Raw genomic sequence first — 17,540 nt, forward strand, 5'->3', positions numbered from 1 at the left:
CATCTCGCCCGAAAACGGCCGGTCACCATCTTAACCACCAACAATCGGCCAGCCGACCCTTTAGCTCCCCACCTGACCCACCGCCGACTAGGGGGTGTTCAAAAATACCCGACCCGTTTGACCCGACCCGCTGACCCGCAAAGTACCCGACGTGTATTTTTTTACTTTATTCCCCAATTTGCGGGTCGGGTACCCGATCCGCTAAAATATCAGTTTCGCGGGTCGGGTAATGGGCCGACCGCTGACTATAACGGGTACCCGTTAAATACCCGTTTATTTTTTTTAGCTGGAAGTCCCTTTAAATCTTTAATCCTTTAGGGAATTAGGGACTTTAGGGTTACTCTTCTTCCTCTTACTCTCTTAGTAGCCGCACACACTAACTCTTCTCTCTTCTCTCTCCTCTTTCACTCAGTCACTCACCCCTCTTCTCTATCTTCTTTCACTCCCTCTCAGGCGACCTCATTCCTCCCTCTTACGCGACCTCCATCAGACCCTCTCAGAGTCTCAGGCGACCTTCATCAGCCGCGCAAGGGTTAGTCTTCGCTCGATTTTTTGGGTTAATTTATTTGTTTGTTAATTCTTTGCATGTTAATTCATAGATTATCATCCTCCCTCTTATGCTTGCTAAATCTTTGATCAGAATTGTTTTCGGAGGACTTGACGGGGGCAAAATTGAATCAAACAAATGGAAATGCAGACTCTGGTGATTTTGAGATTTTGATGAGATCAGTTTTTTTGAGAATAAAATATCAGATATTTTTTTTAATGAAATCAGCAAGTTCTTTTAATAGATAAACACATCACTTTTTGTTTTTGATGAAAAAAGTTAAAGTTTTAATAAAATCAGCAGGTTTAAATCCATATTAACAACATAGTTTTTTTTTTTAAAAAAAACATATATATTAAAATTGCGGGTACCCGCTTTTAGCGGGTCGGGTAATGGGCCGCCCCACTAACTACCCGCACTTCCGGGTACCCGAAAACCCGGGTACCCGGGTACCCGGTTATGAACACCCCTACCGCCGACCCCCGAAACCTCCCTCACAAACTGCCCTGACCGCATAAAACCGCAAACACGGGCATCACCCACCAAAAAACCACCCACACAGCCGTCCCGATCGACCCGAAAACCCCCAATATAAAGCCCCTACCCCCTTCTCCCACCGTCGAAACGACCGATTTTGAGGGTGGGGAAAGGGAGGAGGGGCTTTTTACTGGTGGGTTTTGGGGTCGAGGCGGATGTGTGGGTGGTTTTTGTGGTCGGGGCGGGCAGCATGGGTGGTTTTGGGGGTTGGCGGTGGGTCAGGTGGGGCACTAAAGGGCCGACCAACCGATTTTTGGTGATTAAGGTGGTGGCCGACCGTTATCCGGCGAGATAAGGGGAGGGGCTAGGGTTTGGCGGTGGCTGGGAAAATTTTGGGTTTTTTTTTTCTTTTTTTAATAATTTTTATGAATTAAGATAAATTGTCCAATTATATCATGACATGTGTCATGATTAGCCCCTAATTACTAACGGAGTTAACGGCCGTTGGTCATTAATGGCCTCTGGTGAATTTTTAAAAACTGGGTAGCTTTTGGTGAATTCTGAAAAGTCCGATGGCATTTGGTGAATTTTTAAATTGCTTAGTGGCATTTGGGGAAATAGCTGTAATATTTTTTAACCTTCTTAATTGAAAATGTTTTTTTTTTATTATTATTTTTTTATTTTATTTTGTTTTTAACTACCTCAATTTCATATTATTTGCAACGATTAGGGGTGTTCGCCGTGCGGTTTGGATCATAAAATGCACCAAACCACAAAAGTGCGGTTTGTAATTTTTTCAAACCGCACCAAACCGCACTTTTAAAAAAACCGCACCAAACTGCATCGCACTGTAAGACGCGGTTTGGTGCGGTGCGGTTTGCGGTTTAACCGTATTTTATTAAAATTGTAATTATTCTTTTTAAAACAAAACTTTTATTTTATATTATAATTATTAGTTGATAAAAATATTAAACTCGTTTTATTAACCTTTAATTAACTAATAGTAAAAAATTAGCTCATATATTTTAGTTCTTTTATAAAATTTTAATGAAAATATAGTATAAAAATCGCAAACCGCATTAAAGTGCGGTGCGGTTTGGTCTCAATAATTTTGGAAACCGCACCAAATCGCAAACCGCGGTTTGATCATTTTAAAAAACCGCACCGCAATTTTCAAACCGCAAACCGCACCAAACCACAAAATTGCGGTTTGGTGCGGTCTAAACCGCCGTATAGCCCTAGCAACGATTAAACATTTTTCTTCTTTACTTTATGTCAAATTGTTTCAAATAATATGAAACGAAGGTAGTATATGTGTTACCTCTCTATCTAATTGAAAAATTCTTCATATTTATATAACCTTCCTATTTAACTTTTTTGTTCTTAACTCTTAGTTATTGCACAATAAAATATGTTGTACAATCTAATTAGCAAGAAATTAAGCACACCAATGGTACGTAATTTATTGGATATTAATATTCTAGATTCAAGGTCGTCTGTTCTGATTTACTGAATTGGGCTGAGCTAAACTGAATAAAGTTGAAATGAATTGTTTACGAGAGAATATATTATGAACTAAACTGAAATGATTGAAGTTGAACTGAACTGAAATTAGAGAACAGACCCTCAATACGCATCAAACAATAATATTACATCATTAATTATTTAATCTTGTAGCGTAAAATGAATAAAATTTACCAATGATTGATCTGATCTTACTCAATTCATTTGTTGCTCTAACTCATACCTCTATTAAAAGAAATTACATGCATGCTAAAACTTTAAATTTATAATAACGTGGAGCATCTCTCGGATCAATAACTAACTAGTTTGACTACTAAATCTAATGGAATCACTCAATGATAAATATTTCTACCATAATTGGAGATTTGTGGTACAAACTGCCTTAACCGAGTTTTAGAAATAGTATTCCATATTTGAACCCATCATAATCACAACAATTAACACTAGAGATTTAACAATTGTAAAATGACGAAGTCGTCCACCATCTAGAGCAGCACCCCGAGCTAGAACTAGTTTGAATACAAAATTTAATCTTATGGAAGTGCTCGCAAATGAAATATTTTTATTCCATTTTCTTTTCGGGCCAATCTAATACGAAGCAACAAGTTTATCACAAAGTCTTATATGTGGCTGGCCACACACCAGCCACTATAGGCGTTACTTTGCTAGTGTAATGGGGGTTACTTGATCAGTGTTAAAGGGGTTACTTCATCATTGTTATAAAGTTATTCGGTCAGTGTTATAACGGTTACTTGATTGGTATTACACGGGTTACTTGATCAATGTTATAGGGGTTACTTTAAGTAGTCAAATATATATATATATATATATATATATATATATATATATATATATATATATTGTTAAATCAGAGGCAAATTAATATGAATATACTTCTCTGTATTCTTCTCATTGATATTCACGGCCAAATACATGTATATATACTATTAGGGTAACAAAACCCCTAATATTCTACCATATCTTTTCACAAGATATATTTCCTAAAATATAGCACAATTATATCACAATAATATCTCCAATACCCCCCTCAAGTTGGAGCATCGGGTCACAAATGCCCAACTTGCGGAGTAAAAATTCAAACTTGACCTTATATATATTACTAGGGTAACAAACCCCTAATATTCTACCATATCTTTTCACAAGATATATTTCCTACAATATAGCACAATAATATCTCCAATAAATATATATATATATATATATATATATATAGGGTCAAATGAGAAGTTTCTTAAAATGAGAAGAATGAGAAAGATTTTATATGCATAAAATTTTCACTAAATGTGCATATTTTTTGAATAAAATGTACAAAAAAAAAAAAAAAATTTGACCGAAATTGAATGTGCATATTTTTTGCACATAATGTGCATAAGTTCTCGTTTTTCCAGAATTTGCTAAAAAAGTATCAGGTTCAAAATCAAATATGCACTTTTAGTTCAAAATAAATGCACATTTCATGCTTCTCATTGGATCTATATATTTCAAAAACAAGTTGATAAAATCCACTTCAAGTCAATAATAAAGAGAAATTACCTTACAATTACCAAATTGCTATGTCTATTGTTTGCATTAACGCGGTAACGTCATTGTACTAAAGTATAACTTTTTCTTGAAATCAATTTTTGTTTACTTTATGTAACAATTACGAAGTACTAATGATGTAGGTTACAATATTAATTCAACTTGACCTATAATTTTTTGGAAATGTAAATTATGTTACGTATTAAACTTTAACTCATCAACTCAACTTAGTAACATACACAGCTCAATACCTTCCATATAAATTCCCACCATCACTCTTTTCTTCTAAACCTCTTCTTTTGCGTTGTTTCGCAAATATAAACCCAACCATTTCCACAAATACACATCCTCAACTTTTTCTTCTATAAATTTTATAGCTTAAACAACATAAAAGCACTCATAAAAGCACATTGCAAAAATGGTGGCACATAGTTTTAAGCCGTTGCTAAACATTTTCGTAGTTCTCTTATTAAACATCAACCTTTGTTCGTATTTTTCTCATGCAAATCCAAATTCTGCAAACTCAAGCTCACATGATCTAGTATCACCGTTGAAGGGACTTAAACTAAATGGTTCGTTCGAATTCAGTAACACTAGCGTTGTAGCATATGACTTTGGTAATAGATTTCATTTCCTACCCTTGGCAGTTCTATTACCAAAAACAGTCTCTGATATATCCACGACAATCAAATATGTTTTCGGCTTAGCCAATAACTCAGAGCTCACCATTACAGCAAGAGGCCACGGTCATTCACTTCAAGGTCAATCACAAAATAATGGTGGCATAGTCATCAGCATGGAAGCACTAGAAGAACAAAAGATGTATATTCAAACAGGGGATTTACCCTATGTTGATGTTTCGGGTGGTGAATTATGGATAAATATTCTACATGAGACGGTGAAACAGGGATTAACTCCTAAGTCATGGACCGACTACCTTTATTTATCTGTCGGAGGAACCCTTTCAAATGCTGGGATTGGTGGTCAAGCATTCAAATATGGACCTCAAATAAATAATGTCTATCAATTGGAAGTTGTCACAGGTTAGCTTTATAAACTCTTCGAACATATTCAAGGACTTAAATACTAGAATATCGAATAGTTAAGTTTAAACATGTTAAACATCTTATTATTCAAGTAATACGTATAAGAATGTTACATTCATTAACATCATGCAATCTAATGGAGAATAAAAATATCATGTGCATGTAAGCATGTTAGGAGATTATAAAATTATTTGTTTTTTTTTTTTTTTTTTTTTTTTTTTTTTTTTTTTTTTTAATGGGTGCAGGAAAGGGAGATATAGTGAATTGTTCTGAGAAAGAAAACGCCGATCTCTTTCATGGTGTTCTTGGGGGACTAGGACAGCTTGGTATCATCACTAAGGCTAGAATATCACTTGAACCGGCTCCCAAATTGGTAAGTATCCTATAATTAAGGCTATAACTTATCTGATTCATCATTCTATTGAGAATTGTCTCAGGACTCATCTTACACTCTCACAGGTAAAATGGATTAGAGTGCTCTACTCGAATTTCAAATTATGCACCAAGGATCAAGAGCAACTAATATCGTTGAATAATACATTTGATTATATTCAAGGATTCGTCATGACAGGTTTGAGTTCAACCCTTAGTCGTACAAAACCTCTGCAGGCTGGTCCTCCTTCAAGATCTGAAGGCAAAATTCTCTACTGTCTAGAAGTAGCGAAGTACTTCAATCCTGAGGATGCAAACACAACAAACCAGGTTAGAGTCTCCAAAAACAACACATTTCATATGATGATACATATGCAGTATGCAAATAATTCATTAAAACTAAATCTGTTTTGTTTTAAATGCAGTTTACAGAAAATATTTTGTCATCATTAAACTACATCCCACACACAATTTTTCTAACAGATGTACCATATGTGGATTTCCTCGACCGAGTTCACCTATCAGATTTAAAACTCAAAGAGAAAGATTTAGCGAATGTAACACAACCTTGGTTGACTGTTCTTGTTCCTAAGAGTAACATACAGAGCTTTGCAAAAGAAGTTTTTGGTAATATCCTCGCCAACACAAGTTATAATCCAATCCTTATCTATCCATTCAACCAGTCAAGGTATTTACATATCTAATTTGTTGTTCCCTAAAATTTTATCTAAAAAAAAGAAAAGTAAATGTATGTGTTATATATACATAACAGTTGGAAGCACAACACATCTATGGTCACACCAGCCGAAGATATTATCTACCTAGCAGCATTTCTAACATCTGCACCCTCATCTTCTTCGGGACCAGATGGACTTGATAACATTTTAACAATCAATAAAAGAATACTAGATTTCTGTGAGACGGCCAACCTGGGGGTAAAGCAATATCTTCCGTTTTATGAAACTCAAGATGAATGGCGAGCTCATTTTGGGGATAGATGGGAAGTTTTTGCACAGAGGAAATCAACTTTCGACCCTCTATCAATACTTGCACCAGGGCAAAGAATCTTCAGCAGAGGACCAGTTTCTTCATGATATTGGTTGCCAAGCACATCACCTTAATTAAGAGCTTGATTCTGTGACAAGACAACAACCATATATCTACAACCTACAAGTTCATGGAATACAACCTTTATTGATGTGCACAACTGAAGCTTTTTCATTCGAAACTTTTTTTTTTAATCAAGAAATCCAATTATTTTTGTATGAAATTATATATAAGTCGAAGGAAATTCATTTGCATCATATGCCAATGAGAGCATAAGGTCAATTAGACATCTTGAAGACCAAGAAAACTTAAGTTTTTCAATACAGATTATATGGCAATGGTAACCAAAGGATGTACGTTGAAATCGACCTACAAAAAATGGCACAACAATTTTACTTTTTAGCAGTCAAAGTTAAAAAGAAGCATATAACCATGAAAGATTAGACACACTAGGGTCTGTTCTCTTCAGCTTATTTTCAGTACAGTTCAGTCTAGGTTTAATCAGTTCAGTTCAGTTCTTAATTTCCTTCTCTCATAAAATATTCATTTCATTCAGCTCCAATAAGTTTAGTTTAGTTCAGTTCAACTCATTAAATCAGAACAGACCCTGAAGGTGTTATAATCATAACATTCCATGAAAGATTAGACATGATAAATATGTTACAGTCAAACATTTTAACAAGTTACATATTAGCTTTATGAAGGCAACAAACATAATTAGCATATACTAGTATTTTTAAAAAAAAAAAAAAATGTACTGTATATTAAAAAACAATCACTTCAATTATATTTAAAAAATATCACAACCCGGTACATATAATACCCAATCCGTTTTTATCCCGGGAGCCAAATATCCAAACCGTTTAACTAGACACAATATTGACCCACAACCGGAATTGACATTGCAACCTGGATTTCTTTATTGTGTAACTTCATTTCACAATTGGTAGCCCAAAGAAGGATGGGAGTGACAACCTAGCGAAGAGGGAAAAAATATTTAATTACTTACTGATTATGACTGATGAGTAACCTATGCTGTACATAAAATGCTGGCAAGTGCGAAAAAAATTTTAAATACAAGATATCAGAACTTATGAGCAGAATCTAGGTAATGATCTGGGATTCATATTGTTGGATGATTTTGATCTCATCATCTTCGCTACCTGAGTTTGCATTTTCTGACACACTTTCTCCAATTCTGTCACCCTGCATTGCATTCCTTGTAAATGTGCTCTGATGTTTTCATTCTCTGTCATGACATCGAATTTTCCTGCATACAGCACAATCTGTTGACTTGATTCATCCTTTCGGCTTCTGGCTCCACCTCCAGTACCAGGGGAAGAGGAGCATGATTTTGGGTTATTTGCATCATGGAGCAAACTTTTAAGCTTTGTTTGCTGAGAGAGAAGAGCTTGCACTGTAGAACTTGATGGGAACTTTGCGTTTTTTGAGAGGTGAACACAGGCTTCTGCTGACAGCTTCTCATAGTTCAAAGCAGAACAAATGTTAAATGTTTCTTCTTCGGTTAAATCAGTATGTACCTACACAACAACAAATTTCTTGTCTGGTTATTTCAAGATGAGAAGAAACCGCCATAACAAGCTAACTGTACAATATAAATTTCCAGATGATAACATAATAAAGAATCAAATGCAAATTACCTCCAAGTACATATCCATGGCATGGTACATTTCATCATAAGAGTCTCTTGACGAGTCTGGTAATGCAGTTGCAAGTGCAATGAATTTAGAAGGTTTTAAACATGGATCTGGGGCTACTTCTGCCAAATACGAATCCAACAAGTGGGATACTCTGATGATTCTATCATTTGAAACCTTAGGCAGACCGCCGCCAAGGAATGATTTCAGTAACCTCAAAACAAGGTTCACATCATATAAATAGTTCATTCCGTGTGGAGAAGGAACGAGGAGGCTATCCAATGTTGCTTCATCCATTCTTAAGCCAATTATACCTTCTAATCTACTTCTGGTGCATTTACTTACGTTAAGGTTTAGCAAAATTCTCAAAAGCCCCATCAAATTCTTGAAAGAAACAGACCAGTGATCAAGGGAACATAAATTGCTGACGACCATCTCAATTATTCTACACTTCTCATCAGATTGGGCAGAAATGAATTTCAATTTCTGGTAATGGAGGAGGAACCTACCTATCATCCCATGATCAAGCTTCCGAGAAACCATATTTTTGACAGCCAGTTCAACCAGATTCTGATTTAGTACTGATAGATCTTCAAACCACCAATTTGCTCGAGAGCAGCTTGTTTTCAAGCTCTCAGTACTCCGAGAATCACATGAGATCCGAAAACCAAAGCTCTCAGGTGAAGAAGTAGACGGACATGGGCTAGTTTCAGAAGCCACTGCCAACCTTCCAACAAGAGTATCCAAACATTTCTGAACTACACTGGCGGTTTTGACATCTTCGGGCATATTTTGGTTTTGGTTTTGCTTTAAAGCCAACAAAAGATCAGACCAAGTCCAGTAGCTTATCTCTTCAAGTGACTTTTCAGTGAGCTCAATTAGATTCTCTGTCCCGGACACAGACCTGCTCATTTCCATGAAGTAAGCCGCAGAATGAAGGAAGCTTAAATTAGTCGGACTTATTTCAATGCTGCCATTATTGTAACAAAACCTTGCAACCAGCTCGAATGTCTCAGCTCCGCCGGGGAAGTCATGAAATATTACTTTAAAACTACTCCCACTGCTTGCAGATTTACCAAATAAATGGCTTAATCTACCCGAGAAAGAAGATATACGTTTCTGCAACACCAAAGTATGGATGAAATGTGATTATCAAACTGTTAAAAATCAGAGTACTACTTACAACAAGAAAAGATTGATGGGGAACTAGTTTTACAACTACTCAAGCATTTCAAGAAATAAAGTCATACTTCTCTTCTTACTTCTCTACTAGGGTGTTAAAGGAGACTGCATAAGACTGCTGAAAGTCGTTATACCCTCATAAACCTTGTGATTACTAACAAAGTTACTTAAGCACATACCTAAGCTAATTCATATTCTTCTTTATCTTACCTCAACTCCTCAAGTACCCTTTTCAGATCTTCAACACTATCACAACGTTATGGAAACTCTGACACTCAAATTTAAAATAATGAAACCTTCTCACAAAGGAACCGAGTCTAGCACTTGGACACAAACCCATGCCCGAGTAACATAGTTCGAGGAAGCGTAGGGCCATAAGGGGGGAGGCAAAATGAATGCTCTGAGCATAAACAATAGTCCCTTTCAAGAGCAGTAAAAGAAACAGACAAAGGCACTCCAACCAGAAAGAGGATAATTATAGCAAAGCAGAACCCAAAGTTCAAAATCATAACCTCTTTTACTTTTGCTCATGATATATGCGAAAACTACCGTACAGAAAAGGGAATAATACTGATGACAATTGGACCCCACCACACTGTAATTTTGGTTGCATATTAAATTATGGACAGCCTATACTCCATTTTTGAAAGGGAAATGTATAGCAGCATCGAAATCTACTACTCACAACTGGGTATAATCTTTCTAGACTTTTAAGCATAGTGTTGATAATTTGTACTAGAATAATTAAAATTTCTCATCAATTGCTAAGTATAGATCAAATATTGATATCAAAATCATGAAACATCTTTCGCATAACAGCTGAGCCGAACAATTGGACATGGACCAATTCCATGTAACATATTCACACATATTGAGTAGTAAATTAAGCTAAAAAGCTCAAACATTCTACAATTTTGAAGTGATTGTTTAATTAGAAAATCAAATAAAAGAACTGAGAAATTGGCTCATATGAACAAGACTATAAAAACATATGAATCAAAGTGATTGTTTAATTAGAAAATCAAATAAAAGAACTGAGAAATTGGCTCATATGAACAAGACTATAAAAACATATGAATCAAATATAAAGCGAATCTATAATTTAAGTACAGAAATTATGAATTTAACCCAAAAAGTTGGGAAAAAAGCTAGTCAATGAGCAAAAGAAGATTTACCTTATCTACCATGAAAACAGCTTCACCATTGACATCTGTTATGGGTCCAGCCCAATTTGTGGTAAAATGTATTTTGTATTTGGCCCATTTTACTTGGTCAAATTTTATTACATTTTGCTAGTTTGTAGTAAGTCTTTTTGGGCTTATTTTTGGTGGCTTTCTTAGAAAGCTTTGGGGTAAAATTTTTGTGAGATTAGGGCAGCAGCCAAGTGAAGTGAGGAGTGGAATTCATTCACAAAAAATGACAACACACAAAAGAGAGAGAAAGTGAGTATTTCATTTTCGGATTTTTCTGGACAGCCTTTAGAGATTTGTCCGTTGCCAGAAATTCAACCGTTGGATCATCCTCAAATTTTGACAGCTTGTTCCTGACATCAAGGGCTTCATTTTGGACGGTGGAGATCGTCGTTTGAGCTCTAGTTTGGTCAGAATCGTCCTTGGACAGAAGCACTGTTTTTGGGTGATTTCTACTCCTCTTGTTCTCTAATTTTCATCTCTTATTGTTTGTTGTTGTTGATGGGTGTATAAACCTTTTGTAGACTGATTTGGGTTTATTTTACCCTCAACTATCAATAAGAGAAGTTAGGGTGGACTCCTTAACGGTCCCGTGGTTTTTTATCCTTCACATCGAAGGGGTTTTCCACGTAAAAGTCTCGTGTGTTGATTATTATCTTTTCTTCCTATTATTGTTGGTGCTATTGTTATTTTGCTACTGCATTATTGCTGGTTGTGTGTGTGGTTATTTGGTTGTGAAATAATTTGGGTTGATTTGTTTGAATTATTGGTTGATTGTCTTGAGTTGGTGATTTTGTGAGAGTCGTAGTGACCTCTTCCGATCCCTACAACTTGGTATCAGAGCCGTGGTTAATATAATCACATTATGGAGTCGAGTAGTAGTAGCTCGATGGTTAAATTGACATCAACTAATTATTCAATTTGGAGACCTATGATGGAAGACTTGTTATATTGCAAGGACTTGTTTGACCCTATTGACTCTGTCACTGATAAAGATGGAAATGTTTCTAAACCATCTAAACCGGATAAAATGGAAGTTAAAGATTGGGAAAAGTTGAAAAGGAAGACTTTGGGGACAATTAGGCAATGGGTTGATATTAGCATATTCAACCATGTGTCACAAGAGTCCGACCCTTATGAGTTGTGGAAGAAGTTAGAAGGTCTTTATGAAAGGAAGACCGCCCATAATAAAGCTTCATTGATTAAAAGACTTGTTAATTTGAAATTGAAAAATGGAAAGTCTGTTTCTGAGCATCTTAATGATTTTCAGGATATTATTAACAAGTTGACTACTATGAAAGTTACTCTTGATGATGAGCTGCAGGCTTTGTTTTTGTTGAGTTCTTTGCCAGATAGTTGGGAGACCTTGGTTGTGACTATTAGTAACTCTGCTCCAGATGGTGTGTTATCTTTGGATGTGATCAAAGATAGCATGTTTAATGAAGAAATCAGAAGAAAGGAGATGGGAGTTGATAATTCACATGCTCTTGTTGTTGAGAATAGAGGAAGAGGCAAGAGTAAGGGTCCCAAAGGTCGTGATAACTCAAGGAGTAGGTCCAAATCCAATGATGGAAGAAATGTGAATACCTGCCACTACTGCAAGAAGCCTGGTCATATCAAGAAGTATTGTTTCCGTTTGAAAAAGGAACAGAGAAAGAAGAATGATTCACAAAAAGAGGGAGATGATAAAAACACTGCAGCAACAGCTTCCAAAAGTGATGATGAGGTCACTTTGATTTGTGCAACTAGTGAGTGTCATCATGTTGACAGTTCAGACACAGAGTGGTTAGTAGATACAGGGGCTTCATACCATTGTGTTCCCAAGAGAGAGTACTTCATGAACTACAAGTCTGGTGATTTTGGTAGTGTGAAGATGGGAAATCAGAGCTCAGCAAGCATTGTTGGGCTAGGTGATATTCGTGTGAAGACAAGTGTTGGGTGCGTGCTTACATTGAAGAATGTGCGCCATATTCCTGATCTACGCCTTAATTTGTTGTCTGCTAATGTTCTTGATTTAGAGGGTTTCCGACATACCTTTGGTGATGGTAAGTGGAAGTTGTCTAAGGGTTCGATGACAGTCGCTCGGGGTGAGTTGTGTTGCTCTTTGTACAAGACATATTTGAGTGTATGTTCTGGTGAGATTAATGCAGTGGAAGAGAAGAATTCTCCTAATTTGTGGCATCGAAGATTGGGACATATGAGTGACAAGGGATTAAAACTTTTAGCAGGTAAAACATTGATTCCTGTTGATAAAACTGTTTCTCTTGACCCTTGTGATCATTGTTTGGCAGGAAAGCAGCATAGAGCTTTCTTTTCCAGGAAGTCTACTAGAAAGCAAGCCAAGTTGGAGTTAGTACACTCCGATGTTTGTGGTCCCATTGAAGTTGAATCTCTTGGTGGCAATAGATATTTTGTCACTTTCATTGATGATGCTACTCGAAGAACTTGGGTGTATATGTTGAAGACAAAATGCCAAGTGTTCGAGGTCTTCCAGAAATTTCATTCCATGGTAGAAAGGGAGACAGAAAGAAAGTTGAAGCGTCTTCGAACTGACAATGGTGGTGAGTACACTTCGAAAGAGTTCAAGTATTATTGCTCACAGCATGGCATAAGACATGAGAAGACAGAGCCTGGTACACCACAACACAATGGAGTTGCAGAAAGGATGAACAGAACCATTATGGAGAAAGTGAGATGTATGCTTAGAATGTCTGACCTTCCTAAGACATTCTGGGCTGAAGCAGTTCAGTGTGCCGTTTATTTGATCAACCGTTCTCCATCAGTTCCTCTTGGTTTTGACATTCCTGATAGAGCATGGAAAGGGTGTGATCCTTCATATTCACACTTGAGAGTCTTTGGATGCAAGGCATTCATGCATGTGCCGAAAGATCAAAGATCGAAGCTTGATTCCAAGACTAATCCATGTGTCTTTGTTGGCTATGGTGATGAAGAGTATGGTTTCAGACTATATGATCCTGAAAAAAAGAAGGTTGTGAGAAGTAGAGATGTAGTATTCTTTGAGCATGAGAAGGGTGCAGATCTTCTGAGTACAAGGTATTCTTCTACTTCAGAATTGTCTTTTGATACTACTGATGATGTTTCTTCTCCTACACCTGTAAATCAGCCTGCAAATGAGAATGTTGAGGAGAATCATGAAGATGTTGGTGAGGTACAACCTGATGGTGATGTACCAATTCATCATAATGATGATGGCGTTCATGAGGATGATGGTGTTGATCATGATGAGTCTTCATCAAATGAGGAAGAAGTACATGAAGAGGTTCATGAGCAGGGGGAGCAACCTACCCCTCAAGTTGTGGATACACATGTTCGAAGGTCAACCAGAGAGCACAAGCCTTCAACAAGGTATCCAAGCTCAGAGTTCATTCTACTCACCGAGGATGGAGAGCCAGAAAATTATCGAGAAGTGTTGTCTCTTGAAGAGAAAGATTTGTGGCTCGATGCAATGAAGGAAGAAATGGATTCCTTACAGAAGAATGAAACTTATGAGTTGGTGAAGCCTCTCAAGGGTAAGAAAGTCTTGAAAAACAGGTGGGTTTTCAAGAACAAGAAAGATGGTGAGAAGATTGTGAAGAGGAAAGCCAGATTGGTGGTCAAGGGATGTAACCAGAAAAAGGGCATTGACTTTGATGAGATCTTCTCTCCAGTTGTCAAAATGACTTCTATCAGAACTGTGCTAGGGTTAGCTGCAAGTCTTGATCTTGAGTTAGAACAGCTTGATGTTAAAACTGCCTTTTTACATGGTGACTTGCATGAAGAAATCTACATGGAGCAACCTGAAGGATTTGAGGAAAAGGGGAAAGAAAATCTTGTTTGCAAGTTAAAAAAGAGTCTTTATGGGCTTAAACAGGCACCAAGGCAGTGGTACCGAAAATTTGATTCGTTTATGACAAGTAATGGTTATAAGCGGACTTCTGCAGATCCTTGTGTGTACTTTAAGAGGTTCCCTGGTGGCAAGTTCATTATCCTTCTTTTGTATGTAGATGATATGCTGATAGTTGGACAAGATTCAGAGATGATTAGCAACTTGAAGAAAAACTTGTCCAAGTCATTTGACATGAAAGACTTGGGTCCCGCAAAGCAAATCTTAGGCATGGAGATTGCTCGTGATAGGAAAGCGGGAAAATTATGGCTATCACAAGAAAAGTATATTGAACGGGTTCTTGAAAGGTTCAATATGAAGCATGCCAAGCCTGTTAGTACACCACTTGCACCACATTTCAAGCTAAGCAAGAAAGCTTGTCCTACAACAGAGAAGGAGAAAGCAAGTATGTCTTCTATTCCATATTCTTCTGCTGTTGGTTCTTTGATGTATGCTATGGTTTGTACTAGGCCAGATATTGCACATTCTGTTGGATTAGTGAGTAGATACTTATCCAATCCGGGTAAGGCTCATTGGGAAGCAGTAAAGTGGATCTTCAGATACTTGCGGGGCACTTCCAAGTTAAGTTTGTGTTATGGAAGTGGCAAACCTTTACTTGAAGGATATACAGATGCAGACATGGCAGGTGATCTTGATAACAGAAAGTCTACCTCAGGTTATGTGTTTACTTTTTCAGGGGGAGCCATCTCATGGCAATCCAAGCTACAAAAATGTGTAGCATTGTCAACAACTGAGGCAGAGTATATTGCAGCTGTGGAAGCTGGCAAAGAGATGCTATGGCTTAAAAGGTTCCTTCGTGAGTTGGGTTTGAAGCAAGGAGAATATGTAGTGCTTTGTGATAGTCAAAGTGCTATGGATTTGAGTAAGAATGCAATGTACCATTCTCGTACCAAGCATATTGATGTTCGATATCATTGGTTACGAGATGTGATTGAAGAAAGGCATTTGAAACTGAAGAAAGTCCACACCGACAAGAATGGTGCAGATATGTTGACTAAGATGGTTCCCGGAAGCAAGCTTGATGTTTGTAGCAAGCTTGTGGGAATGAGCTTCAAGTGATGCTTGAAGCGTGTTGGTCTTCCCCGTGTTGGGCTGGAGGGGGAGATTGTTATGGGTCCAGCCCAATTTGTGGTAAAATGTATTTTGTATTTGGCCCATTTTACTTGGTCAAATTTTATTACATTTTGCTAGTTTGTAGTAAGTCTTTTTGGGCTTATTTTTGGTGGCTTTCTTAGAAAGCTTTGGGGTAAAATTTTTGTGAGATTAGGGCAGCAGCCAAGTGAAGTGAGGAGTGGAATTCATTCACAAAAAATGACAACACACAAAAGAGAGAGAAAGTGAGTATTTCATTTTCGGATTTTTCTGGACAGCCTTTAGAGATTTGTCCGTTGCCAGAAATTCAACCGTTGGATCATCCTCAAATTTTGACAGCTTGTTCCTGACATCAAGGGCTTCATTTTGGACGGTGGAGATCGTCGTTTGAGCTCTAGTTTGGTCAGAATCGTCCTTGGACAGAAGCACTGTTTTTGGGTGATTTCTACTCCTCTTGTTCTCTAATTTTCATCTCTTATTGTTTGTTGTTGTTGATGGGTGTATAAACCTTTTGTAGACTGATTTGGGTTTATTTTACCCTCAACTATCAATAAGAGAAGTTAGGGTGGACTCCTTAACGGTCCCGTGGTTTTTTATCCTTCACATCGAAGGGGTTTTCCACGTAAAAGTCTCGTGTGTTGATTATTATCTTTTCTTCCTATTATTGTTGGTGCTATTGTTATTTTGCTACTGCATTATTGCTGGTTGTGTGTGTGGTTATTTGGTTGTGAAATAATTTGGGTTGATTTGTTTGAATTATTGGTTGATTGTCTTGAGTTGGTGATTTTGTGAGAGTCGTAGTGACCTCTTCCGATCCCTACAACATCAACTTCAAGATCACAAAAACTATCCATCACCCATATACAGAAGTACAAAACCCACTTCAAATCACTGAAAATTCTTATTTAAAATCAAGAATTAATTGTACCCAAATGAAAAAATAGATGCAAAAATGGCAAAAGTTCGCAAAGTCACAGGACGAAATTTAGCAGGGGATGACAATAAGATAAGCACATGAAAGGTGGGGTTGTTAAATTGGGCTAAGTATTAACTATAATTCAGAAGACAAAATCAGAGAAGTAAGTAAAAAAACTGGCAACAAAAAATGGGGAGATTTAGTAGTTAAATAATTGAAAAGAAATTGGAAAAAAGGATTTTGGAGAGGGAGTTGTTGTGGTCGTTGTGTGCCCACTACTCTACTGTCTGACATTCCTGCAACAAAACTTTGTTTTTGGGTTTAAATTTACTTTATTTTAAGTTTTTAACACTATTTTCGTGATCCAAGCTTAACAAATCATGTGGATCGCTGGTTTCCTTTTTTGACACAAAATCTTGACCGTCTATAAAAAAGAGATTTTTAAAAAAAATTATGTTTGGGTCTATTTAGAGGTGATCATCAAGGACCCGATTCGATGGTCCGATCCATTCGGCCCAAAAATTTGCAGATTTGGGCAATCCTATAAAAACTAACGTTGTTTAATTTAGATATGAGATCCGAACTGATTTAAAAATTTTGGATATTTGAATTTTCAGATTGGAGAAATTGCAATCCGAATACAATTCAAAATTTTGCATAACCAGATTTTCATATCAGATCTCCGAAATTTTGGATTGGGTAAATTTTTTGAAAAAATTATGATTCGTATTGGATTCGAAAACCCGAATTATTTTTTGGATATTTGATCCAAAATATCTAAAACCATAAAACCGGATCGGATATCCGAAATTTCGATCAGATCATCTTATTTTAGGATCAAATTGAACACCCCTAATAAATACTACTAGTTTTGTTTTGTTTTTTTTTGTTAAGTGTAACGCATATATATAAATTAATTATTTTATTTATTTTAATCATTAAAATGATTTATTTTGTTTTGGGTGTTTTTGTCCCTCGGGAGAGTTACGGCTCGAAGACTGGTCCGACTCGAGTTGTACCTGTAAAAACAACGGAGAGTCCTG

General features: G+C 36.8%; 2 protein-coding genes and 1 long non-coding RNA gene across 3 annotated transcripts; 2 read left to right on the forward strand and 1 right to left on the reverse strand.

Moving 5' to 3' along the window:
* The first annotated feature begins 276 nt into the window (after positions 1–276).
* On the forward strand, positions 277–771 carry LOC110694005. Its single transcript, XR_002505715.1, has 2 exons — positions 277–532; positions 641–771. It is a non-coding gene; the product is annotated as an uncharacterized LOC110694005 (long non-coding RNA).
* A 2,656-nt stretch (positions 772–3,427) lies between these two features.
* LOC110694024 (cytokinin dehydrogenase 1-like) lies at positions 3,428–6,778 on the forward strand. The gene is made up of 5 exons (XM_021871186.1): positions 3,428–5,133; positions 5,382–5,509; positions 5,596–5,838; positions 5,934–6,196; positions 6,281–6,778. Exons 1-5 carry the CDS (start codon positions 4,509–4,511, stop codon positions 6,600–6,602), a joined length of 1,581 nt encoding a protein of 526 aa, XP_021726878.1. The 5' UTR covers positions 3,428–4,508; the 3' UTR covers positions 6,603–6,778.
* A 516-nt stretch (positions 6,779–7,294) lies between these two features.
* LOC110694017 (BTB/POZ domain-containing protein At3g22104-like) lies at positions 7,295–16,811 on the reverse strand. The gene is made up of 4 exons (XM_021871177.1): positions 16,408–16,811; positions 10,571–10,605; positions 8,217–9,332; positions 7,295–8,096 (listed from the first exon to the last, which is right to left on the reverse strand). The coding sequence occupies exons 1-4, from the start codon at positions 16,433–16,435 to the stop codon at positions 7,647–7,649; spliced, it is 1,629 nt and encodes a 542-aa protein (XP_021726869.1). The 5' UTR covers positions 16,436–16,811; the 3' UTR covers positions 7,295–7,646.
* Positions 16,812–17,540: the final 729 nt, after the last annotated feature.

This window comes from Chenopodium quinoa, unplaced genomic scaffold (genome assembly GCF_001683475.1).
Source record: "Chenopodium quinoa cultivar QQ74 unplaced genomic scaffold, ASM168347v1, whole genome shotgun sequence".
Classification (NCBI taxonomy): Eukaryota; Viridiplantae; Streptophyta; class Magnoliopsida; order Caryophyllales; family Amaranthaceae; genus Chenopodium; species Chenopodium quinoa.